Genomic DNA, 26,264 nt, shown 5'->3' with positions numbered 1-26,264 from the left:
ATCCCATTCAAAGTGAAACTGACGCATGACTGATACGTCAAATGGTCTCAAATCTTTTGTTAAAATGCAAAGGCTTTTCATTTCAGAAACGTCAAACTCATTTTAAATTGTACATTATGTTAATGTAAAATTAGATCCTGGTCAATTTGGCACAAAATTTAAGTTAAAATTAGTTCCTAAACCTAGGTCAGTGTTCAGGATCTCTTAAGAATTGTATCTTCCAGTTGGCAACAGTATGCTAGCTCATATTACATTCCTCTGCAGTCTTTTTTTTTAAATTTATTCATTGACAGGATGAGGGCATTGCTGGCTAGGGAGCATTTATTGCCTATTCCTAATTGCCCAGAGGGCAGTTAATAGTCAATATTCCTGAGAGTCTGGAATTACATGTAGGCCAAACCAGGTAAGGATGGCAGTTTCCTTCCGTAAAGGATATTACTGAACTAGATGGTTATTTTCCCAATAATCAGCAATGGATTCATGGTCGTCATTAGACTCTTAAAGCTGTTTTTTTTTTAATTGAATTCCAATTTCACCATCTGCCATGGTGTGATTTGAATCCAGGTTCCCAAAACATTATATGGGTCTCTGATTAACAGTCCAGTGATAATACCATGAGGCCATTGCCTCCCCAGTGGAGATTGGCTTCCATAATGAACATCAACAGGTGAATGTAGGACTAATTATCTTGCAATATCTGGATTATTTCCTGCATCCAATCATGCTCTTATCGGTGGTACGTCATACAGCACAACCTTCTATCCCACAGTAATTACATTTGGGAGCAGGCAGCCGTATGTGATGGGAATCTGTTTGCAGCAAATATACTCAGAGGCAGCAATATGTTTGGAATCTAGTCTGATGCACTTCTCTCCAAATAATCCCTTTTCCCAAAGCCATCCCCCACAGAGTTTAGGAAATGCCAGACTGCATGTTAACCCAATCATAAGTAGAGTGGTCAATTTTGAAAGCTAGCAACTTCCCATTTGTCACTGGAATTGTCTTCTGAATCTTTTTATAAAGATCAGGTCAAAAACCAACAACTGCTTCTTGGTGGATTTACAAAGCAGTTGTGGTCAGGAAGGTGTACTGAGTCAGACAGAACAATTAAAAGGTTGTTTCGTCAAACAAGTTGCTGGAATAATTAATTTTCCAAATGCTGGGTCAAATCAGCATCTTTACATTCTCCAGGTTGTATCTGCAATAACTGACCATTACTGCGTAGAAAATTATTCGTGAAGTAAAAATACAGACAACCTATTTATTTTTATCAGCGATAGTAGGAACTGCAGATGCTGGAGAATTTGACATAACAAGGTGTAGGGCTGGATGAACACAGCATGCCAAGCAGCATCTTAGGAGCAGGAAAGCTGATGTTTCGGGTCTAGACAAGGGTCTAGGCCTGAAACGTCAGCTTCCTGCTCCTATAATGCTGCTTGGCCTGCTGTGTTCATCCAGCCCTACACCTTGTTAGAACATAGAACATAGAACATAGAACAGTACAGCACAGAACAGGCCCTTCAGCCCACAATGTTGTGCCGACCATTGATCCTCATGGATGCACCCTCAAATTTCTGTGACCATATGCATGTCCAGCAGTCTCTTAAATGACCCCAATGACCTTGCTTCCACAACTGCTGCTGGCAACGCATTCCATGCTCTCACAACTCTCTGCGTAAAGAACCTGCCTCTGACATCCCCTCTATGCTTTCCACCAACCAGCTTAAAACTATGACCCCTCGTGCTAGCCATTTCTGCCCTGGGAAATAGTCTCTGGCTATCAACTCTATCCATGCCTCTCTGTTATCACTATTTATTTTTGTAGCTATTTATAGAAGACATGACTATATGCAAACTGAACAAATAAAGAACAGCAGTAAAGTCAGCAATACTAAGTATTATCATAATCCTGTTTGAGGAAATTGAAAGAGTAATGGCTGGATAGACTTTATTTCCCAAAGGTTCTGATGACTAAGCTAGAAAGATGTGTAATTTTAATAGAACTGATACTCTATTGTTGCTTAGAAATTACTTCTTGTAACATTAACAGAGGAAACCTAACTGGGACAAAATTCAATAGTCCCCATTGTGTAATTAATCTGTGCCTCTTGTTTCTCATGTTGGCACAGTGCCAACATAATGGTCTATTAATTTGCATGATTGCTCTGTGTTGCCAGCACTATACACACGGTGCTCCACAATAAACAGCTAATATTTCTGCGAAGCAAACACTACTGATGTCTAGCCTGTATTACTTAAAGTAAGCTGCATCTTTGAAAGGGAAAGCACATTCTTGGCTTCAGAAGCGCTAGAAATGATTGTGGTAGAGACTGTATACAGCAAGAATGAATTGTGGCACAACAAGGAAGAGAGCATGTTCTAAGGCTTTCAAAAACCATACCATACATCTTGCAGGTACAAGGCACACAGGAGAAAAAAATGTCAACAAGTAATGTGGAGGTTCTGCAGGCAAACAGTGTGAAAAGAAAGGTAACTGAGTCGCTGCCTCAAATTCAAGCCCTAAAGGCCTACTTGCAGTGCCACTAAAAGTTTTATAACTTCACATCTGGGGTCAAAGTCACTAAAACACATCATCAAGTATTCCAACAGAGAAAACAGTGAGTTGCTACTACTGGAGTTATCCCCTCTGATGACCAGTAATAGGGCTGAAATGATCAAAGATGATGACAGTCTCATATGGAATCTTCCTTTTCACATCCCACCTCCTTCATATCCAATATTCTCTCTGATTTGCAAATTGCATCTCATGTAAGCATGCAGCTTGTGTTTTTCTACTCTCCTATGTGACTTTCTCCTTTCAATCATTCAAGAAGTGCAATCTGGCCTGGTGGTAGGGAAAAGCAGAAGTTGGATAAGCCACAAGTTTGTGAAGAAATAGTAGCAAAAAACAATGTTATGTGCTCAGACTCTGGCACAAGTGGCCCTCAGCCAGGCTAGAGGACAAAGAGAGGGCAGGCGTCAGCAAGCAGGGAGCTCGGTTATGCATGATTTTTTTTCTCCAGAGGATTTAGATGGGCACTACGGTTAGGCAGATCACAGGAAAAGGCAACATAATACAACAAAGAACTGCAGGTGCTGAAGATCTGAAACAAAAATAAAATTGCTGGAGAAAGGCAGCAGGTCTGTCAGCAACTGTGAAGAAAAATTGCATAATGCAATGCTTGGTCTTTTGGTAGGCCTGCTGAAAAGCTTACATGCAACATCAAGGGGCATGAAAAAGTTCACTACCGAATTGGCACCTGGCTTTTACTGTTTCATGGGATTTGAACATCATTGACAAAGCCACCATTTACTGCCCATCCTAATTAATTGACAAACAACTCCATTATTGTCGATCTGGAGTCACAATTGAGACTATCTAAGGATGATAGATTTCTATCCTAAAGAACATTAGGAACCAGATGAGTTTTTTTATTAATGACAATCATTTGTGGATTCATTGTAGGGATTACTTTTATACTTGTAGGGAGTGGAATGTCCCTTTCAATAAAATAATAGCTCTGTGGTTGGTTCGCTCATTGAACTGGTTCATTAGTTTGCACAGGTTTCATTGCTCTGATGGGTAACATCATCAGTGCAGCCGCCGATGAAGTGTTATTATTTAAACTGTGGGTTCTGTTGGAGTTGACTACCTCATTTCTGGTTTTCCTTTGCAGTGGTCTGTATATAGGGTCTAATTTTTGTAAGAGCACTTGATTGAGCTGACCCGAGGAGCTGAGCTGTTTCAAAAACAGTTCTACCTATTGTTCCATCTGAAATGTTGCTGCATCGTTTCATCAACAACCCATTCAACAGTCAATCAAGGTGAAATTTTGCATATTTGTCTAGGTTGACTAAACTTGACAGTGAAAGCTGCAAACTTCCTAGCTTAATATTTCGGTTTCACTGTCTCATTAACACCGACTCAATATGATCATTCATAGAGTCATAGAGATATACAGCATGAAAACAGACCCGTCAGTCCAGCTCGTCCATGATGACTAGATATTCTAAATAAATCTAGTCTCATTTGCCAGCAATTGGCCCCTCTAAAACCTTCCTATTCATATATCCATCCAGATGCCTTTTAAATGTTGTATTTGTACCAGCCTCCACCACTTTCTCTGGCACCTAATTCCACATATGCACAACCCTCTGCTTGAACAGGTGGTCTCTCAGATCCCTATTATATCTTTCCTCACTTGCCTTAAACCTATACCAGAAAATGAAATGTGAGGCTGGATAAACACAGCAGGCCCAGCAGCATCTCAGGGGCACAAAAGCTGACGTTTCGGGCCTAGACCCTTCATCATAGAGGGGGATGGGGTGAGGGTTCTGGAATAAGTAGGGAGAGAGGGGGAGGCGGACCGAAGATGGAGAGAAAAGAAGATAGGTGGAGAGGAGAGTATAGGTGGGGAGGTAGGGAGGGGATAGGTCAGTCCAGGGAAGATGGACAGGTCAAGGAGGTGGGATGAGGTTAGTAGGTAGGAGATGGAGGTGCGGCTTGGGGTGGGAGGAAGGGATGGGTGAGAGGAAGAACAGGTTAGGGAGGCAGAGACAGGTTGGACTGGTTTTGGGATGCAGTGGGTGGAGGGGAAGAGCTGGGCTGGTTGTGTGGTGCAGTGGGGGGAGGGGACGAACTGGGCTGGTTTTGGGATGCAGTGGGGGAAGGGGAGATTTTGAAGCTGGTGAAGTCCACAGTGATGCCATTGGGCTGCAGGGTTCCCAGGTGGAATATGAGTTGCTGTTCCTGCAACCTTCGGGTGGCATCATTGTGGCACTGCAGGAGACCCATGATGGACATGTCATCTACAGAATGGGAGGGGGAGTGGAAATGGTTTGCGACTGGGAGGTGCAGTTGTTTATTGCGAACCGAGAGGAGGTGTTCTGCAAAGCGGTCCCCAAGCCTCCGCTTGGTTTCCCCAATGTAGAGGTAGCCACACCGGGTACAGTGGGTGCAGTATACCACATTGGCAGATGTGCAGGTGAACCTCTGCTTAATGTGGAAAGTCATCTTGGGGCCTGGGATAGGGGTGAGGGAGGAGGTGTGGGGTTAAGTGTAGCATTTCCTGCGGTTGCAGGGGAAGATGCTGGGTGTGGTGGGGTTGGAGGGCAGTGTGCAGAGAACAAGGGAGTCACGGAGACAGTGGTCTCTCCGGAAAGCAGACAGGGGTGGGGATGGAAAAATGTCTTGGGTGGTGGGGTCGGATTGTAGATGGCGGAAGTGTCGGAGGATGATGCGTTTTATCCGGAGGTTGGTGGGGTGGTGTGTGAGAATGAGGGGGATCCTCTTTGGGCATTTGTGGCGGGGGTGGGGTGTGAGGGATGTGTTGCGGGAAATGTGGGAGACGCGGTCAAGGGCGTTCTCAACCACTGTCGGGGGGATGATGCGGTCCTTGAAGAACTTGGACATCTGGGATGTGCCGGAGTGGAATGCCTCATCATAGGAGCAGATGCGGCGGAGGTGGAGGAATTGGGAATAGAGGATGGAATTTTTGCAGGAGGGTGGGTGGGAGGAGGTGTATTCTAGGTAGCTGTGGGAGTCGGTGGGCTTGAAATGGACATCAGTCACAAGCTGGTTGCCTGAGATGGAGACTGAGAGATCCAGGAAGGCGAAGGATGTGCTGGAGATGGCCCAGGTGAACTGAAGGTTGCGGTGGAAGGTGTTGGTGAAGTGGATGAACTGTTCGAGCTCCTCTGGGGAGCAAGAGGTGGCGCCGATACAGTCATCAATGTAACGGAGGAAGAGGTGGGGTTTGGGGCCTGTGTAGGTGCGGAAGAGGGACTGTTCCACATAACCTACAAAGAGGCAGGCATAGCTGGGGCCCATGCGGGTGCCCATGCCCACCTCCTTAGTCTGTTGGAAGTGGGAGGAATCGAAAGAGAAGTTGTTGAGGGTGAGGACGAGTTCGGCTAGGCAGATGAGGGTGTCGGTGGAGGGGGACTGGTCGGGCCTGCGGGACAGGAAGAAGCGGAGGGCCTTGAGGCCATCTGCATGTGGAATACAGGTGTATAGGGACTGGCCATCCATGTTGAAAATGAGGTGTTGGGGGCCAGGGAATTGGAAGTCCTGGAGGAGGTGGAGGGCATGGGTGGTGTCACGGACATAGGTAGGGAGTTCCTGGACTAAAGGGGAGAAAATGGAGTCCAGATAGGTGGAGATGAGTTCGGTGGGGCAGGAACAGGCTGAGACAATGGGTCGACCAGGGCAGGCAGGTTTGTGGATTTTGGGAAGGAGATAGAAACTGGCCCGTGCGGGGTTGGGGAACAATGAGGTTGGAGGCTGTGGGTGGGAGGTCCCCTGAGGTGATGAGGTCATGAATGGTGTTGGAGATGATGGTTTGGTGCTCGGGTGTGGGGTCATGATCGAGGGGGCGGTAGGAGGTGGTGTCGGAGAGTTGGCGTTTGGCCTCGGCGATGTAGAGGTCAGTGCGCCATACTACCACTGCGCCACCCTTGTCTGCGGAATTGATGGTGAGGTTGGGGTTGGAGCGGAGGGAGCGGAGGGCTGCCCGTTCTGCGGGGGAGAGGTTGGAGTGGGTGAGAGGGGTGGAGAGGTTGAGGTGGTTAATGTCTCGACGGCAGTTAGAGATGAAGAGGTCGAGGGAAGGTAGGTGGCCTGGGGGTGGTGTCCAGGAGGAGGACTTGTGTTGGAAGCGGGTGAAGGGGTCAGTGGAGGGAGGGTTAGGTTCCCGGTTGAAGAAGTAGGCGTGGAGGCGAAGGCGGCGGAAAAACTGTTCTATGTCCTCCGGATACAACGCATCATCCTCCGACACTTCCGCCATCTACAGTCCGACCCCACCACCCAAGACATTTTTCCATCCCCACCCCTGTCTGCTTTCCGGAGAGACCCCACTCTCCGTGACTCCCTTGTTTGCTCCACACTGCCCTCCAACCCCACCACACCCGGCACCTTCCCCTGCAACCGCAGGAAAGGCTACGCTTGCCCCCACACCTCCTCCCTCACCCCTATCCCAGGCCCCAACATGACTTTCCACATTAAGCAGAGGTTCACCTGCACATCTGCCAATGTGGTATACTGCATCCACTGTACCCAGTGTGGCTTCCTCTACATTGGGGAAACCAAGCGGCGGCTTGGGGACCGCTTTGCAGAACACCTCCGCTCGGTTCGCAATAAACAACAGCACCTCCCAGTCGCAAACCATTTCCACTCCCCCTCCCATTCTGTAGTGCCACAATGATGCCACCCGAAGGTTGCAGGAACAGCAACTCATATTCCGCTTGGGAACCCTGCAGCCCAATGGTATCACTGTGGACTTCACCAGCTTCAAAATCTCCCCTTCCCCCACCGCATCCCAAAACCAGCCCAGTTCGTCCCCTCCCCCCACTGCACCACACAACCAGCCCAGCTCTTCCCCTCCACCTACTGCATCCCAAAACCAGTCCAACCTGTCTCTGCCTCCCTAACCTGTTCTTCCTCTCACCCATCCCTTCCTCCCACCCCAAGCCGCACCTCCATCTCCTACCTACTAACCTCATCCCACCTCCTTGACCTGTCCGTCTTCCCTGGACTGACCTATCCCCTCCCCACCTCCCCACCTATACTCTCCTCTCCACCCTTCTTCTTTTCTCTCCATCTTCGGTCCGCCTCCCCCTCTCTCCCTATTTATTCCAGAACCCTCATCCCATCCCCCTCTCTGATGAAGGGTCTAGGCCCGAAACATCAGCTTTTGTGCTCCTGAGATGCTGCTGGGCCTGCTGTATTCATCCAGCCTCACATTTCATTATCTTGGATTCTCCAGCATCTGCAGTTCCCATTATCACTAAACCTATGCCATCTTGTTTTAGACTCACTCCCCACACCCCCAGGAAAATACCTTGCTTCTTTGCCATATCCATGCCACTTATGATTTTATAAACCTCAATAAGGTCATCCTTCAGCCTTTGACACTCCAGGGGAAAAAAATCCCAGCTACGGGGCAGCACAGTGGCTCAGTGGTTAGCACTGCAGCCTCACAGCACCAGGGACCCGGGTTCAATTCCAGCCTCAGGTGACGGTCTGTGTGGAGTTTGCAAATTCTCCCCGTGTCTGCGTGGGTTTCCTCCGGGTGCTCTGGTTTCCTCCCACAGTCCAAAGATGTTCAGGCTAGGTGGATTGGCCATGCTAAATTGTCCGTAGTGTTCAGAGGTGTGTGGGTTATATGGGGATGGGTTTGGGTGGGATGGTTCAAGGGGCGGTGTCACTTGTTGGGCCAAAGGGCCTGTTTCCACACTGTAGGGAATCTAATCTAATTCAGCCTTTCCCTACAGCTCAAACACTCCAACGCTGGCATTATCTTTGTAAATCTTTTCTGAACCCTGCAAGTTTCACAACATAACAAAGTGTGGAGCTGGATGAACACAGCAGGTCAAGCAGCATCTTAGGAGCACAAAAGCTTCATTCCTATAGCAGGGAGATCAGAATTAAGTGCAGTACTCCAATACTGGCCTAACCAATGTCCTGCAATGTGACCTCCCAACTCCTATACTCAATGCACCAACCAAGAAAAACAAACAAATGTCTTCTTCACTAATCTATCTACCTGTGACCCCACTTTCAAGGAACCATGAACCTGCACTCCAAGGTCTCTTTGTTCAGCAACACTCCCCAGGACCTTACCATTAAGTGTACAAGTGTTGCCCTGATTTGCCTTTCCAAGATGCAGTACCTCACATTTATCTAAATTAAACTCCATCTGCCACTCCTTGGCCCAATGGCCCATCTGATCAAGATCCCATTGTACTCTGAGGTAACATTCTTCACTGTCCACTACACCTCCAAGTTTCGTGTCATCTGCAACTTGAGATCATACAGATTTATGGAAACATTGTTTTATACTCTGTACACAGATTTTAGTTTTCCATGGTACCTGGATTAAACAAAAACATGATAGTTTCATGTTAAACAACACTACAACAGAAAATGAACAATACACCTTGGTCCATCAAAGGAAAAAACAGCCAACAGAAAATGCAGATTTGAAAGCTTGAAAAATGGATACATTCAGCCATTCAACTTACACAGTGCAATGAAACAAAAGGCTATAAATCATATTTCTGATTAGTTCATTTACTCTCACCTCCCCCATTACAGTTAAAATAATACGGGCTAGTGTCTATTGTAGTTGCAAATGGACAGTGAGGCAGAGATCAAATTTCATTTCATGTGCAGATGTGATGAGCTCATGGGCATGAATTTCTGTCAGTAAGCACTTTCTTAAAAAATTTAGTTGTATGTTTCCATTAGAGGAAGTATTTGTCATAAGAAAACTACTGTCTGACCTTTCCAACGTCATTTGCAGGGTCAAATAGGAATATATCTGACTCAGAATTATGCACCAACATCCCACAGCCTAAACAGAGATATGAATGCAGTAATGGCAACATTCATCATGAAAAACGGAAACCACGCATTGTGAATGTTGAAAATCAATTACATGAACTGGAAATGCACAGCGTAACTATCAGCAACCATATAAACAAAAGACAATCAACATTTTGGCCTTGTTGAAATCATTAATCTTTCTTCTATTTTCCATTTAAATGCTCACCTGACTTCTATGTGCAGTTAAAGTTTGTTATAATACTATTGAGGTAATCTAAAAAGTGAAAATCTGTTATAGCTGGACTGTGTTAATTAAAACAAAACTCCTTTTTTCCCCCTATATTTACAATCAAAATAAAGCTTTAAATAAAGATTTGCCTCTTTTCAAAGCCATGAGACCCCAGCAATGAATGTAACTTTGTTGCATATTGAACCACGTTATAATAGAATTCCATTATAGTTCCAATGCTTGTTACTGATCCTCATGCATCCTTGGTAAGTATGAATTATTCTTTAACCTACAATCTCTTAGATAAGATTTGTTAAAATGGCTTGCAATCATGCTGGCTAGCTTGTAATATACCTTACTGCCACACATAAAACAGTTAATGGTCAGTAGTTGCAACAGTTGTTCCACGACACACACTTGGCCAAGAGAGAACGCCACATGCACCTCTCTTTCAGCAATTAAAATTTATACATTTAATTCCCACGTTAAATAAAATTATATGTGTGGGTTGGCAACTTTCTAGTGAAAAAGTCTATAGGTTACCAGACTCCAGACTATTTTTCAAAGCGGCTTTGACAGTGCATCAAATTCACTCTGCATGTGACATCAAATCTCAGTGTAGACCCAGCCTTCTCATGGTAGTTTCACGCCACTGTGCTGCAAAATCAGATCAAGTCCTGTTCCAAGATTATGCTTCAACTCTGGCATCAACATTACAGTTAATCAGTACACACAACTTAAAACATCAAAAGTTAAAATAAATCTGTCAGTAAAATGGATAAAATGAATGCTTATTGCATATCTGTATCAAACATATAAGGATACGACATCCTGCAACAACTAAAGAAACAGACAGAACTCCTGAGTTCATATTACAGGGCATTTCTCTGAAACTGACAATTTATTAGAACCCTATGGAACATTTATCTAATCTAAAAAAAATTAAAGATACAGATCAAGTGAGAAAGTTAATAGAATACAAGCAAGTTAAGAAACTCTTTAGTTATCCATACAAAGGGTACAAGAGACAAGCTTGTTTTTTACAGAACAATCAATCAAAAGAAATTATTCCAATGAACAACTGCAGGATTAAACATAACATGACAATGGCAACATGGCAACCTTGTGAGATAAAGATGTAGACAAGCATATGCCTTTACTGCATCATTATGTTTGTTTTGTTAAAAGAGGAGAACTCAACTGTTCATGTGCAAAAATTGGACCAGAAGGTGGACAGAGGTAATGTTTTCACCCATTTACTAGTCTATTAGTTTGCCTACCTATGAAGCAACCCAATGGATCAATTTCTGGATTGGCTGGCTAACTGGGAGACAGTTGGGTATTTTTCAGGCTGGCAAATGTCAGGAGGTGTGCGCCACAGGGGTCAGTGCTGGAGCTTCAACTCTTTACAATTTATATAAATGATGTAGGGACTGAAGGTATAGGAGCTAAATTGTTTAATGACATGAAGAAGGGTAGGAAAATGAATTGTGACAAAGAAAAAAGGAGCCCACAAAGGATACAGATAGGTGAAGCAAAGATCTGGCAAATGGGGTATAATGTGAGAAAGTGTGAAGTTATCCGTTTTTGTGGAAAAAATAAAAAAGAAGCATATTATCTAAATGGTAAGAGATTGGAAGTGCTGAGATGCAGGGAGATCTGGGTATGCTAGTACATGAATTGCAGAACGTTAATACGCAGGTACAAACAATAACCAGGAAAGCTAATAGTTTATTTTGTGCTTTATTTCCAAGGAAATTGAATGCAACAGTAAGGTAGTTACCTTCAGTTTTACGGGGCATTGATAAGACTGCACTTGGAGGACTGTGGACAGTACTGATCGCTGCACTTACGGAAGAATGTTATAGTATTGGAAACGGTTCAGAAAAGATTCACTAGACCAATGCCTGGAATAAATGGATTGCCTTGTAAAGAAAGGCTACACAGCATAAGCATACAACCTCTGGAGTTCAAAAGAGGTGACTTGATTGAAGCAAATAGGATCCTGAGGGAGCTTGACCAGGTGGATCCGGAAAGGATGTTTCCTCTTGTGGGACAATGTAGAACTAGGAGTCATAATTTAAAAATATGTGGTTGCCCATTTAATTCGGAAACATTATTTTCTCTCAGGCAGTTGAGAGTCTTTGGAATTCTCTCCCTCAAAAGGCACTGGAGCAGAATCTGCAAATATTTTAAGAAGGGGACGGATATATTCTTGATTACCAAGGCGATGAACGATTATCAGGGAAATGCAGAAATATAGAATTGAGGTTAAAATCAGATCAGCTAATCAACTTATTGAATAAAGGAGTAGCTTAAAGGTCTGACTGGCCGACTTTTATTCCTTGTTTGTTTGTTTAAATAAATTTACATAAAGACATGATGTGTCCCAAGGAAGAACGGATTGGTTGCAGGTGAAGGTACTGACCTGGGAACATTTTAAAGGATCTGCTATCATTGAAAGATTGGGCAAACTTACTTTAAGAAGGTTGTGGGTTGCATTATTTACAATGTTGATTGTTTTATGAGTTTTGTTGATTATCTCAGCTGCTATGGTGCAACTTATCACAGCTACCAAAATCTCAGCAGAGTTTTCACGACTGGATGTTAAATGCGGATTGACCTGAAACCTCCTCCATGAAATGGAAGTTCTTAATAAAAAAAATTTTCTTGTAGTTACCTAGTCTCAAGGAAGAGCTACGTAACTCAAATTATGACTTAACACAACATGGTGAAGCAAAGAGCTCTGCTTGTTCTCATTGAAATACTTATAACTCTCATTTAAAAGTAAGTACAGCGATGCAAATTCCTTAAGTCAACGGGCACTTTGGGATGTGACTAACTACTTTGACTTAAGTGCTTACATTATGCAGGTAAATGCAGCAGCAATTGTGCCTGTAAACAGTTATAAAAATGACCACTTTATTTGATTTGGCTGGTCTTCGTTGAGAGAGCAATTTAGGCCAAAACACTGAGGGAACTCTCGGCTCTTGTTCAAAAATTGTTAGGAAACAATAAACAGCATGCAAGTGAGGCATCAGATGTTGTGTCAGCTAAGACTGAATGCTGAACAATACAGTACTCCACTGAAACATCATCAGAGACCATATTCAGATTTTGAAGGTAGCATGAGAATTTTCCCTTCTATTGCAAAGGAAACAGCACCCTCAATTATTGAAGATGATGGAACCTTATTGTTTCTTCCCTGATACTTCTATCATGCTCGCAAAAATTTCTGATTCTTGCAGTTCAGTCGTCTGCTGCTTCTCCTAGATCACTATGATTAATGTGTACATGCATGGAGTGTTCATATTGTACCCAACAAGTTTTAGAAAATTCTTCAACTGTTGATAGCATCACATTCTTGCTTGTGCTTGTTTGCTGTGCAGATATGTGGGCAACACTGTCTGGGTCAACATTTATTGCCCATCTCCAATTTCTCAGAGGTGAGTTAAGATTGCTGTGGGTCTGGAGTCACATGTAGGCCTGACCAGAAGCAGGATGCAGTTTCCTTTCCTTAGGGGTGTGAGTGAACCAAATGGGTTCTTCCTGACAATCAATGATGGTTTCATGGTCATCATTAGACTCTTCATTCCAGATTTTTTTTTGTAATTGAATTCAAATTCCACCATCTGCCATGGTGGGATTGGAACACAAGTTCCCAGAACATTACCTGGATTTCTGGACTACTAGTCCAGTGATAATACCGCTAGACCATTGCCTCCCCAGTTACAATCAGGGACAAGAATATTGGCTAATTTCTTTTCCTACCCTTTAATTCATAGGGCACTGAGACAATTATAGCACTTCATTCCTGAGAATTTTCTTCTAGCTGAAATCAGACAACACCACAGAATTTAGAATCAACCTCCGACATTGCTGTTAATTAAAACAGAATATGTTGAAAATACACAGCAGCTCAGACTAAATGAGCAGAGATGTTAGGGGAGCTGACATCAAGGCTCAGGTATTCCAATGGCCATATAGTCATTTGAGCATGACAGGACCTTGCAGAGGCCCCAACACAGCAAACTTTGAGGGATTTCCCAAGAAACTGAAGATTTTGACCAGCCTGTGACCCTGAGTCTGCAGCCCTTTGATAGAATCCATTAAAGGTAGAGAATTTGGAGAATTCCATATGATGCAAGTCATTACTATAGATACTCAAGAAAAGTGAGACAGTTTTTAAATAAAAACATGATCCACCTCTTGAGTTAGTACTAAGCTGACTATCCCCCTACACACAATTTAATCTGGTCATGTTGGTAAGACCTTAAACCAGTTTGTCAGGAGTTGGTAGCTGGTTATAGAATGTAGAAAAGCTGTAAATAAAAATGGAAAATGTAGGAGTAAAACCTATAATTACCCAAGGTCACATGATAGAACCCACTGGTTGTGCGATTGCTGAGCCCTGTCAATGACTTTCTGCTGTTTGGCTTGTAAGTCATCCCAATTTGTAGCTTCACCAAGTTGACACCTAATTTTAAGGTATAATTGGTATGGCTCCTGGTTTGCTCACCTCACTCTTTATTGAACCAGGATTGATCCCCTGGCTTAACAGTATGGTAGAGTGGGGATATGCCAGGTCTTGAAGTTGAAGATGATGTTCTGTTGGAGCTTGTTCTGCTGCTGCTGATCACCCGTAGCACCTCGTGGATGCCCAGTCTTGAGCTGTTGGATCTGTTTGAAGTCAGTCCCATTTAGCATAATGATAATGCCACACAACTCAATGTAAAGTATTCTCAATGTGAAGGCGGCACTTCATTTCCACAAGAAATCTGAAGTGGTCACGATACTATCATGGACCAATGCATCTGTGGCAGTCAGATTGATGAGGATGAGGTCAAGCATATTTTTTTCCTCTTGTTGGTTTCCTCACTACTCACCGCAAACTCAGTCTAACAGCAAGATCCTTTGGGGCTCGTCTACCTTCATTAGTAGTGGTGCTGCCAAGCTATTCTAGTTGATGGACTTTGAAATCCCCTACCCAGAGTACATTCTGAGCCCACAATACCCCTAGTGCTTCCTCCAAGTGTTGTTGAACATGGAGGAGCACAGAGTCATGGCCCAAGAGAGGTGGTATGCAGTAATCAGCAGGAGGTTTCCTTGCCGTTTTTGACCTGATGCCATGAAACTTCATGATATCCAGAGTCAATGTTGAGGACTCCCAGGGAGCTCCCTCCTGACTGTATCCCTATGTGCTGCCACCTCTGGTGGGTCTTTTCTGTAGGTGGGATAGAACACATACACTGATGGTGATGGTGATGTTTGGGACGTTGCCTGATTCTGTGAGTAAGACTATGTTAGATTGTTGTTTGACTAGTCTGTGAAGCATCTCTCCCAATTTTGACACAAGTCTTCATTTGTTAGTAGAAAGGACTCTACAGCATCAACAGGCTTGTGTTTCCATTCATCATGTCCAATATTAGGTAGCCCAACCTATTTCATCTTAATCAGAGATAGTAAGAACTGCCGATGCTGGAGTCTGAGAAGGGTCTGAAGAAGGGTTTGACCCGAAATGTCAACTTTCCTGTTACCCTGATGCTGCCTGGCCTGCTGTGTTCTACCAGCTCCACACTGTGTTATCCCACGCTGTTTCATTTGTTTGGTGAGATTTCATAGCGATTATTATAATTGAATGTTTTACTAGAGATAGCAGTATATGCTCCTCTGATGCTGCTTGGCCTGCTGTGTTCATCCAGCTCTACACCTTTTTATCTCTGAATGGGTTACTAAGTCATTTAGAGGACAATTAACCATCAACCACATTACTCTGGATCTGAAGTCACACACAGGCAAGATTAGGTAAGGATGACAGTTTCCTTCTCTAAAATGCATTAAGAACTAGATTTGTTTTCACATAATCAACAATGGCTTCATGGTAATCATTAGACTCTTAATTCCAGATTGTGACTTTTTATTGAATACAGTTCCTAAGAACATTATGTGGGGTTCTGGACTAACCATTCAGCAATAATGCCACTAGACCGTTGCCTCGTTGTTAAGTATAGAAAACTTCAAAATGTTTTCAACATTTTAGGAGGAAAGGCACAAAGTGAAAGGAGGTAAGATAGAGTGATAAATAGGGATGGAATCAGTATGTCAGTGAGAGATGATCTCAGATTAGAAAAATAAATTCTGCTTGGGTGGAGCTAAGAAACACCAAAGGCCAACAAATGTTGGTAGGAGTGGTTTATGTTCCAAACAGTAACAGTGATGTTGGACATGGTATAAATCAGAAAATTGGAAGAGCATGCAGCACGGGTAATACAGTAATTGTAAGTGACTCCAATATACATATGGACTGAATAAATCCAATGAGCATCAATACTGTAAAGAAAGGAATGTTTGAATGTGTTTTGGATGGTTTTATGTAGCAATATTTTAAGGAATCAGCAAGGGCACAGGTTATATTAGATCTGCTATTATGCAATAATCAAGAATGAATTAGTAATATAGCTGTAAAAGAACCTTTTGGATATAGTGATCAATGTGAAACTAGTGTCATAAATCTAAACAAGAGCTATTATAAAGGCATGAGGAGGATTTCATTAAAGGGTTTGATGGAAATAGGTAATGGCTACTATTTAAAATATTAATGATTGTTTTCAATAAAGATACACTCCTTTAGGGCAAACACTTCCAACAGGAAAAGCAAATTACGGATGGCTAATTAGGAAGTTAAAGATAGCATTAGATCAAAGGAAGAGTCTTATAAAGCTGCCAAATAAGTTGTAAGGCTGAGGTCTAGGAGAATTTTGCACTTCAGCAAAGGAAGGCCAAAATATTACAAACAGGTAATAGAATATGAAGACAAAATAACAAGTATCGCAAAAACAGATTGGAAAAGGTTCTATCGGCATAAAAAGAAGGAAATCATTAAGAATTAGCAAACATAAATATGGCTCTATTACACATAGAAATGGAAAAATATAGAATAGTAAAAGCAAAAACAGCCGAGAAGCTAAATATGTCTAAAAAAAATTATGATTCAAAATTCTAGTAACAGTTCAGCACTGAAAAGAGTTAGTAATGGTAAAAAGTAGTATTAAAAAATTAATAGGACTGAAAGTTGGCAAGTCCCCAGGATCCAACTATGAGAGTTGAAAGAGTTGGCTACAAAAATATTGGATGAATTGCTAATCACATTCTGAAAATATTTTAATTATGCAATAATGCATGCAGCTTATAAGGTTGCAAATATGATTCCACTGTCCAACAAAGGAAGGAGAGAGACAACAGTGAACTAGACACCTGTTAGTCTGAAGTCAGGGGGAGGCAAAGTATTCAAATTTAGCATAACAGATTCAATTTCTAGGTATTTACAAAATAACTGGCTGATTGGACAGAGTCAACATGGATTTATGAAGTGAAAATCTTGCTTGCCATACCCAGTAGAGATTTTTGAGGATGGTACTGGTAGTATGATAAGGTGGAACCTGTGATATCATTGGATTTTCAGAAGACTTTTGATAAAGTCTTTTGATAAAGACACAGATTAGTAAACAAAATTAAAGTGCATTGGAATGGGAGTAATACACTAGCATGCATTGATGAATAGAAAAACAGAAAGCAGAAGAGTAGGTGGGATGGGCCATTTGCAGGTTGTTCAGCTGTGATCAGTGGGGTACGTAAGAGCAGAGAGTACATTTGCCTTACTTAATAAGAAAGTGGTGATGTATATTTAACAAAACAGAAATATCTGTCTTACGGATGTCTCCACCAGTTTTGGATCCTTCATTTAAGAACTCCAAGTATGAACTAACCATAAGCATTTTCCATCATGGATTTAACTGTGCCTCTAGCATTACCTTCATTCCTTTAGGTATTGTTATGAGCACAGCTGACGGTACTAGTAATCAAGTCAGATCCCAGACTGACATCTAGCTTAATAGGTCATATTTTGTTTTTATTTTATGAAATGACCTTTCACTGACACCAAACCATGCAATGTGGCAGATTTGGTTTTAACTATAAAACAGAAGTCTACTATGCAAAAGAAATGAAGATAGACTTGGACAAACCAAACTAGTTACATAAATAAATTTTGAACAATTCAAACACATGGTAAAATGAAGTTCCACCCATTCCAATGCCATCACTTTACTGTACTAAAATACCGTAAAGTGTTTGTTTCTTTGTCATACGATTTAATTTAACTGTTTCTTTCAATTCCCAGCCTTGAGAGTTTGGTGGCATCTCCCTTGAGCATTCACACAGCTAAGGTTAGTCTTTCTCAACTTTGTATAATTCCTTCAGGATTCAAACCCAACACTCTGACCTGGAGCTACAAAACTAAAATCCTTACACTTGAGGTAACCTATTTTATATTTCTAAAGTAACTCCTTTCTCTAGGAGAAATTGATTCAAACATCTAACTTCAAATTAAGGCTTCTGCAAATGGAAAAAAAATATATTTGCGACATTTGTTTTTGTGTTCCATAAGCAAAACAAAAGCCTGGTCACCTTAAATAGACAGCACAAGCCTTCTAAGATAGAGAGTTTGTCCCCTAAGGACAAAAATAATCTTGATTCTTTTAAACAGAAAGCAAACTAATGCTCCTCCATGATAATTCTGTATACTTTTAAAACTCCCCCAGCGCAAATGAATTCCCATTATCCCCAAGCGATTCACTCCTTTGTGCTGGTTTTTAAAATATTACAGTTCTAGAAATACACACAAGTTAATCACTAAACCTCTCATACACTCAATCGATAGGCACATGCCACTAGTTCAAACTCTATACTCTAAGTTAATTATATTCAAATAAAAACAAATCACACACTTTACATCACAGGACGAACTCATTCTCTGCTATATATCTGTCAGTCCAGTCCCAAATGGTTAAAAAAAAAACACATGATTACTCTAAGTTAAATAATCAATGACATTACTACCTTTGAAGCTAAATTTAATCCACATACCGCATAATCATTTATTAGAATGCCTAAGTAGGAAAATTAAACGTGTTATTTCATGATTAGTCAGAGGATTTTCCCTTTCCAGAGAAAGTACATTGTTGGGCTGAAAAGTGGCAAACAACATCTGTGTCACACAGTGTCAAGCATTGGATATTTTCAACAAGAGAATATAATCACCAACCACCACCATTACCCACCCTTGAAATGCACTGCATCATTAAATCACCCATCATCAACATTCAAGGAATCGTTACTGACCAGAAATTTAGCAAGAGTCTAAGACTGGGTATTATCCTAACATTTTCAGCAAGGTGCAAGTCAGGAGTGTGAACAAATACTCTCCACTTGCCTGTATGGCTACAGCTCCAATAACACTCAAAAAAAACTCAGCATAATTCAGGACAAAACAACCATGACATGACACATTTATTCCTTCCATTGCCAATGCAATGTGGTTGCATAGTTCACCATCTACAAAATGATATCAGTGGGATACCAAAGCTTCTTAGATAGCTTCTCTCAAAATTACAATTTTTGTCCCTAAGAAGAAAAAGGACGATAGATATATTCAACGTTTCACTACAAGACTCATACCATCTTGATTTACACTTCTGTTTCTTTATCACTGCTGAGCAAAAATCCTGAAACTCCCATTCCACTTTGGAGGTACCAATAACAGTGTGTATGCAGTGGCTGAAGGAGGAGGTTCAGCACCACCTTCTCAAGGGCAATTGGTGATTTGTGATAGATATTTCCCTTGACAGTGACACCCGCATCCAAAACTAATTAATAAAGACATTAAACAAATACATGCATAAATATATATGTAAGTGATAGCATAAAATTTGTTCTTCACACTTCTTTCTTATGGTCTATTAAGTGCATATTCAATGACATTGCCATTACTGAATCCGCCGCTATCAACATTCTGAGGTTACAATTGATTGGAAACTGAAGTGAACTTGCCATACAAATACAGGGGCTACAAGAGCAGGTCAGAAGCAAGAAACCTTGCCCACCATCTACAAGCACATTACAACAGAATGAAGGAAAACTCCCCACTTTTCTGGATAACTCCAACAATGCTCAAGAAGCTTGATATCATCCAGGACAATGCTTCCATTTGATTGTTACCACATCTACAAACATCCACTCTTTCCACCACTGCCAATGGACAGTGGCAACAGATGTGAACAGATGTTTATGCTTCACAATGCTCTCACCAGGAAACTATTTGTATTAATTGTAGTAAACTTTGTTGATTTTTTTGATGAGTTTAGGACAGGAACAACCAAAGTATGTCCTGGAGTGAAGACTATGGAAAGAAGGTGACATTGTGACTATGTCTGTCAGGTGATACTTACGATACTTGTTCACAGTTCTGTACCTCCCTCATGATCAATTGCATCACAATAATTGAAAGTGCCACTCAGTTGTATCAAACACAGGAAGTATCAAAAAAGAAATGAGACTTGGCATCAACTTAGGCACTGGAAATGACAACAGCTAAAACAATCCTGCTGACCCTGCAAAGTCCTCCTTCTAAACATTTGGAAGCTAGTGCCATGATTGGAAGGAATGTCGCTCAGACTAGTCAAGCAACAGCCCAACATAATCATACTCACTCAGTCATATGTTACAGAATGTGTCCCAGATATCACCATTACCATTGAAATGTCTTGTTCCACCGTCAGGATGCTGAGCAGAGGTAGCAACACAGTGGTATACAGTAACTAAGGCGTTTCCCTGGGAGTTCTCAACATTAACTCCAGACATCATGAAGTCTTATGATATCAGGTGAAATAGAAGTAAAGAAATCTCCTGAAGATTATCATGTACCATCCACCTCGGGTGACGACTCTGTGCTCCTCCATGTTGAAAGAAGCACTAATGGTGGCAAGGGCACAGAACATGCTCTGCGTGAGGGATTTCAAAGTCCATCATCAAGAATGGCTTGGCAGTACCCCAACTAATCAAGCTATTCCAGGGTGCAGAATGTGCTCAGCTTGGTGGGTTTCAATGTCCACCACCAAAAATGGCTCTGAAGCAGCAGGACTGTTTGAACTGGTCAGGTCTGCAAGCACATAGCTGCTATCCTGGGTCTGTAGCAGGTGGTGAGGGAACCAATTAGAGAGGAAAACATACTCAACCTCATCCTTACCAAATTACTAGCTGCAGTTTTATCTGTGGAGGACAGTATTGGTAAGAGTGACCACCGCACAGTCCTAGTGGAGATGGAGTCCCTCCTTTGCACTGAAAATACTTCTCATTGTTTTGTGTGGCACTATCACCATGACAAATGGGACAGACTTCACACAGATCTAGCAACTCAAGACTGGACATCCATTAGACACTGCACATCATAAGCAGCAACAGAAGTATATTCCAACACAATCTGCGATCTCATGGCCTGGCACAGGTCCCACTCTACCATTACCATCAAGGCAGGGGAGCAATCCTGGTTCAATGGAGAGTACAGGATGGCATGCCAGGAGCAGTATCAGGCGTACCTAAAAATTAGGCGTCAACCAGATGAAGCTAGAAAACAGGACTACTTGCATTCCAAACATCATAAGCAGCAAGTGATAGGCAGAGCCAAGTGAGCCCACAACTAACAGATTAGGCCTAAGCTCTGCAGTCCTACAAGGTCCAGTCGTGAATGGAGATGGGCAATGAAACAACTCACTGGAAGAGGAGGAGCCACAAATATTCTCATTCTCAACGATGGGGGAGCCCAGCGCATCAGTGCAAAAGAGAAGGTTTAAGCATTCATAACAATATTCAGCCAGAAGTACCTGTAGAGAACGCATGTTGGCCTCCTCCAGAGAGGCCCAGCATCACAGATACCAATCTTCAGCCAATTTTATTCACTCCATGTGATATCAAGAAATTGTTGAAGGTGTTGGATACTGCGACAGCTATGGACTGTGAAAACATTCCCACAATAGTACTGAAGACTTCTGCTCTTAAACGCGCTGCACCCCTACCAAAGCTCTTTCAGTCTAGCCACAATGCTGGCATCCAATAACATGAAAAATTGCCCATGTCCTGTACATGAAAAGCATCACAAAAGTCCAAATTGCCTAATTCCAAACCCATCAATCTACTCTCAAACATCAGTAAAGTGATGGAAGGTGTCATCAAGCAGCACCTGATCAGCAGTAACCTGGTCAGTGATCCCCAGATTGGATTCTGCCAGGGCGACTCAGCTCTTGGCCTCATTACAGCCTTGGTTCAAACATGAACAAAAGAACTTAAGAGTTTGATATCCTTTGATATCAATAGTACACTCGATTGAATGTGGTATCAAGGAGTCCTAACAAAAATGGAGTCAATGGGTATCTGGGGCAAACTCTTCACTGATTGAAGTCATACCTGGCACATTGTAAGACGTTTATAGTTGTTGAACTCAGTCATCTCAGCTCCAGGACACCTCTGCAAGAGTTCCTCAGTTTCATGTCCTCGGCTGAACTATCTTCAGTTGCTCCTTCCCTCCCCCATAAGGTCAAAAATGGGGATGTTTGCACAATGTTCAGCAGTTTTTATGACTCCTCAGATACTGAAGCAGACCATATCCAAATGTAACAAGATGTGGACAATATCTGAGTTTGGGCTGAGAAGTAGCATGTAACATTTATGCCAGACAAATACAATCTCAAATAAGAGATAATCTAATGACAGCCCCTTGACATTCAATGGTATTCCATTATTAAATTCTCCACTGTTGACCATGGAGGTTACCACTGATTAGAAATTTAACTGGGTCGGGCATATGAATACAATGGCTATAAGTCACAGGCTGGGAATACTGCACCTCTTAACTCCCCAAAGCCTATCCACCATCCACAAGGCCCAAGTCAGGAGTATGATGGAATATTCACCAATTGCCTGGGAGCGTGCATCTCCAACAATGCTCAAAAATCTTGACAATGTCCAGGACAAAGAAGCCCACTTGATTGGAACCGCACCACAGATGCTCAGTAGCAGCAGCGTCTGCCATCTACAAGATGCACTGTACAAATCTGACAAACCCAAGACTAATTCCGTCTAGAAGGACAAGGACAGCTGACAAATGGGAACAGCACCACCAGCAAGTTCCTCTCTGGGCTCATCACCATCCTAACTTGCAAATGTATCGCATTCTATCAGAGCTGCTAGATGAAAATACTGGAATTCCCTCCCTAACTGCAATATGGGTTTACCCACAGCACATGGACTGCAGCAGTTCTAGTAAGCAACCTTCTCAATGGCAGCTAGTGACAAACGATGAAGCGCTGACCCAGCCAAAGACACCCACATCCCATGAGTGATTTTTTAAAAAAAATGATTACAGCCAGAAAACCAACTTGTAATAGAAGGTGACAGCAGGAGTTACAGGTGTGAATACAACTGAAAATTTTGACAGCAGTAAGAGGTTAAATCAAACTGTGCAGCCAAGTAAAGTGATTGTATCACAAAGGGTGGAACCTAGATTTTCACAATTATCCTCTCATAGCTTGCCAATTTCTGCTACCATGGAGATAGATCAAGTTGAAACTAGTTATTGTTCTTTTAATGATAGAGGAATAATCACTTACATTAATCCTGAGAAGTCATCACTGTCTCACCAAAAGTTACTGCTGCAGTGGTATTAAAATAGAAAATAAGTCTACAATACAAAACAATAAGGCAAGGAGGTATGGGTAAATATATGATTAACAATGTAACAAACAATCTTGTTTTGTGGCATGAATTTTTGAAGGTGGATATTTTTAAATAAGCAAATATCTCTAGTTAATGTCACCTGATATTGTGTACATCAGCCAACTGCCATAAACAGAATTCACTGACCCACTGCCTTTCAAAGGTACAGCAAATGTTATACTATATTTGGAGCAAGATTTTCATGGAAATGTTTTTCTTTCTCTGTTTGCTTACAAACACAGTGGAAATGAAGGTCCACATGGGCTGTATTTTCAAAGCCTGGTATGGTTTTGATGATATGACTCCAAACAGTGGAGAGTTTTCCCCCAGTTCCCACTGACCTCAGTTTTGCTGGAGCTCCTTGGTGCCACAATTAGGCAACTGCTGCCTTCGCGTCAAAGTAACTCGCACCTCACGCCTTGAGTTCAGCTCTGTTGTTCATGTTTGTAAGAAGCTGAGGGACCTTAGTGGAAAGCAAATATCAGAGAACGGGTGACTGCCGAGTAACAGCTGCTTTTTGGCACTGTCAACGACCACAAGTAGACTGGTAGGGAGGTAACCTTTGATTTGTCCTGCTTTATTGTGGACAGGACATACCTGTGCATAGAAGGCAGAAGAGGCCTCTCAGCCCATCGAGTCTGTCGGATAGATGGCCAGTGTAATATTATTGGCACATACTATCACAGCGCCTAAGTCGATCATTTGTGGACAACTAATCCTCACGTACTGCCTTTTCCCAAACTGCCCTTTCCCAAACAGCTTTCTATCGCTAAACGACAAATTCTCTCTCACCTTCGGCCATCGTGCTTTCGTGCCAAGTGATTTGTTACATGGTAAAAGGTGTGTGCTATTATATACATAACCCAAATAATCAACAAACAGGGAATTCATGGAAACCTGATAGTGGAGTTGACTCCCGTGGGCGTTCTGGTTGCGATTATCAGCAGAGCAGAACTCAAAGTACAGTTTGCAAAAAGCCAATTGTCCATGCTTACCTATTTTCCTCCAAAAGACAGCCAGCGAGTTCGCCCAGCTGACACTTCAGCGCTGACAGGGCGAATGGCGAATCAAACAAACTTCTCTATAGCAACAGCTCCAGCTGCCATGAGCAACCAGATCGAGCGGAGCAGTTGTTGCTTCTTTAAGAAGTTCAAGGCTCTTTCTCCCTTCCCCGGGCGCCCAGTCCTCAGAGAGAAGGGGGTGGGGGGTGGGAGGGGAGCCACTTTTCCTCTGGAGTGCGTACAATGCACATCAGAGACACCTTGGCAGCGGCGGGGAGGGCAGGCAGGAACAGGCGGGGGAGCTTGCTTTCCCCCTCGGTCTGCTTCAGTTGCAAAGCACCCAGCAGCTCCGCACTCACCCAGCCTGACGTCAGCTGCAACCCGAGGCCGCTTTGGATGGGCTCCAAGCAATTTCTTCTCCGGTTCCCTTCCACTCAATGTGCATGCTTATTAATGTGTGTACTTTACAATATCCTGGAGCTATTTTTGGAGCCCCGGCAGGTGGCGAAATCCCCATTCGCTGTCTCCAAACTTGCTGAGAAGTTGCGCCAATCCCCTTTCCTCTATATTTTTGGGAGTTTGGCTTACTATTTTAATTTCAAATGAATTTCCAACCCCCGGGAAAAGAATAAACAGGTGAATTGAGAAAACTCGATTTCCTTCTGCCAAGGTTCATTCGTTTGATCTTTCAAACTGTCAAATGTAAATCTGGACAAAAATGAAGAACTGCGGATGCTGGAAGTCAGAAGCATTAGAAATAGCTGGGAAAACTCAGCAAGTCTGCCAGCATCTGTGGTTCATCTCCGCAGAGGCCGCCAGACCTGCTGAGTTTTCCCAGCAATTTCTGTTATTGTGTAAATCTGGAATATCATTAAAATCTGACTGACAGTAGCCCTTGGCTGGTCAGGGAGGTGCCAAGTTGAATTCTTGCCACTAACCCGGGGTCTTTTCAGCGCTGGCCCATGGATTCCTCAGTTAACAATTAGCAAAGAGCTGTGCAAGCTTGCCATTAGAAATACGGAAAGAATACAACATCAATTTAAAAGGCATCTGGATGGGCATATGAATAGGAAGGGTTTAGACGGGTCTGGGCGAAATCCTGGTAAATGAGACTAGGTCTAATTTCTGTTCAGCGCGGACGAGTTGGACCGAAGGGTCTGTTTCCGTGCGGTATGACACGATGACTCGATGAGTTGTTGAGTTACTTCTAGACAGAGATTGACCAACTTCGAGACACTAAGGAAATCAAGCGATATGGGAATACGGCAGGAAAATGCTATCAAGATCGAAGATTAACCATGATCTCATTGAACAGTGGGACAGACTATGTAGTCCCTTGTACATAGATCTGAATCAGGAGGCAATGGGAAGTATCTACACTCTCCAATATTGCTCGGACATATTTTTAGTTCCGCTTTCTACAATGCAATGTAAAAACATGAAATTTGTACATTACCGCAGTTATGTGAAATTAAGTGCATATTCGTGTGACATAGTGAACAACATATTTTCTTTCATTATTTTAATTTGTCAATCATGTGACTTGTGAGTTGTTTCAGGTAGCCTCACCTGAAGACTTGGGAGGCTCCATTAAATCTAAATGTCTCTTTGGTAAGATCTGCTTTTCTAATTTATTGTCTGATTGAAAGAGAAAAACAAAACACTTACCATTAATGAGCAAAATATGAAGATAAAGATTCAGTTCTACTCAGTTGGTAGGAATTTTGCCTCTGATTCAGAAAACTGTTGATCCAAAATTTAAAGACATTGTCTATCACTTCAATACAGGATTGTAGAACACTGCATTATCAAAAGTGATGCCTTTGGGTGTCAATATCCAGCTTAAGATCTGACAAGGTGATTTAAAACAATTGTCCATCAAAAACGTATTAATTGGTTATTTATCTAATGTCCAAGACTTTACAAGTTACAAAATGTCGATCAGCATTTGGCACCTATTAAAACCAAGTTGAGAGGGGTTGACTAATTCCTTACTTTGTCTCATTCCTACATTAGCTATGACAAAGTTTGATTTTAAAATGTAAATATTGACAGTTATATGTATTAAGTCACCATAGTCCTACTTTGTCATTAGACAGAGATG

General features: G+C 42.4%; 1 protein-coding gene across 4 annotated transcripts in view; it reads right to left on the bottom strand.

Moving 5' to 3' along the window:
* LOC125461531 (rho GTPase-activating protein 18) overlaps positions 1-24,585 on the bottom strand; it is a 129,173-nt gene extending 104,588 nt beyond the window's left edge. The window contains exon 1 of one of the 4 annotated variants that reach the window (XM_048550440.1): positions 24,520-24,585. Coding sequence is in view for 1 of the 4 variants with exons in the window: in XM_059652773.1 (XP_059508756.1) it covers positions 23,054-23,055 (2 nt within the window). In the remaining 3 variants the exon portion in view is untranslated. The other 3 variants (XM_048550438.2, XM_048550439.2, XM_059652773.1) reach the window with 3 other exon arrangements.
* Between the last annotated feature and the right edge of the window lie 1,679 nt (positions 24,586-26,264).

The sequence above is a fragment of the Stegostoma tigrinum genome, chromosome 19 (assembly GCF_030684315.1).
Source record: "Stegostoma tigrinum isolate sSteTig4 chromosome 19, sSteTig4.hap1, whole genome shotgun sequence".
Taxonomy (NCBI): Eukaryota; Metazoa; Chordata; class Chondrichthyes; order Orectolobiformes; family Stegostomatidae; genus Stegostoma; species Stegostoma tigrinum.
The sequence above is the reverse complement of the archived record's forward strand: the minus strand, read 5'-3'. Positions and strand labels throughout refer to the sequence as shown.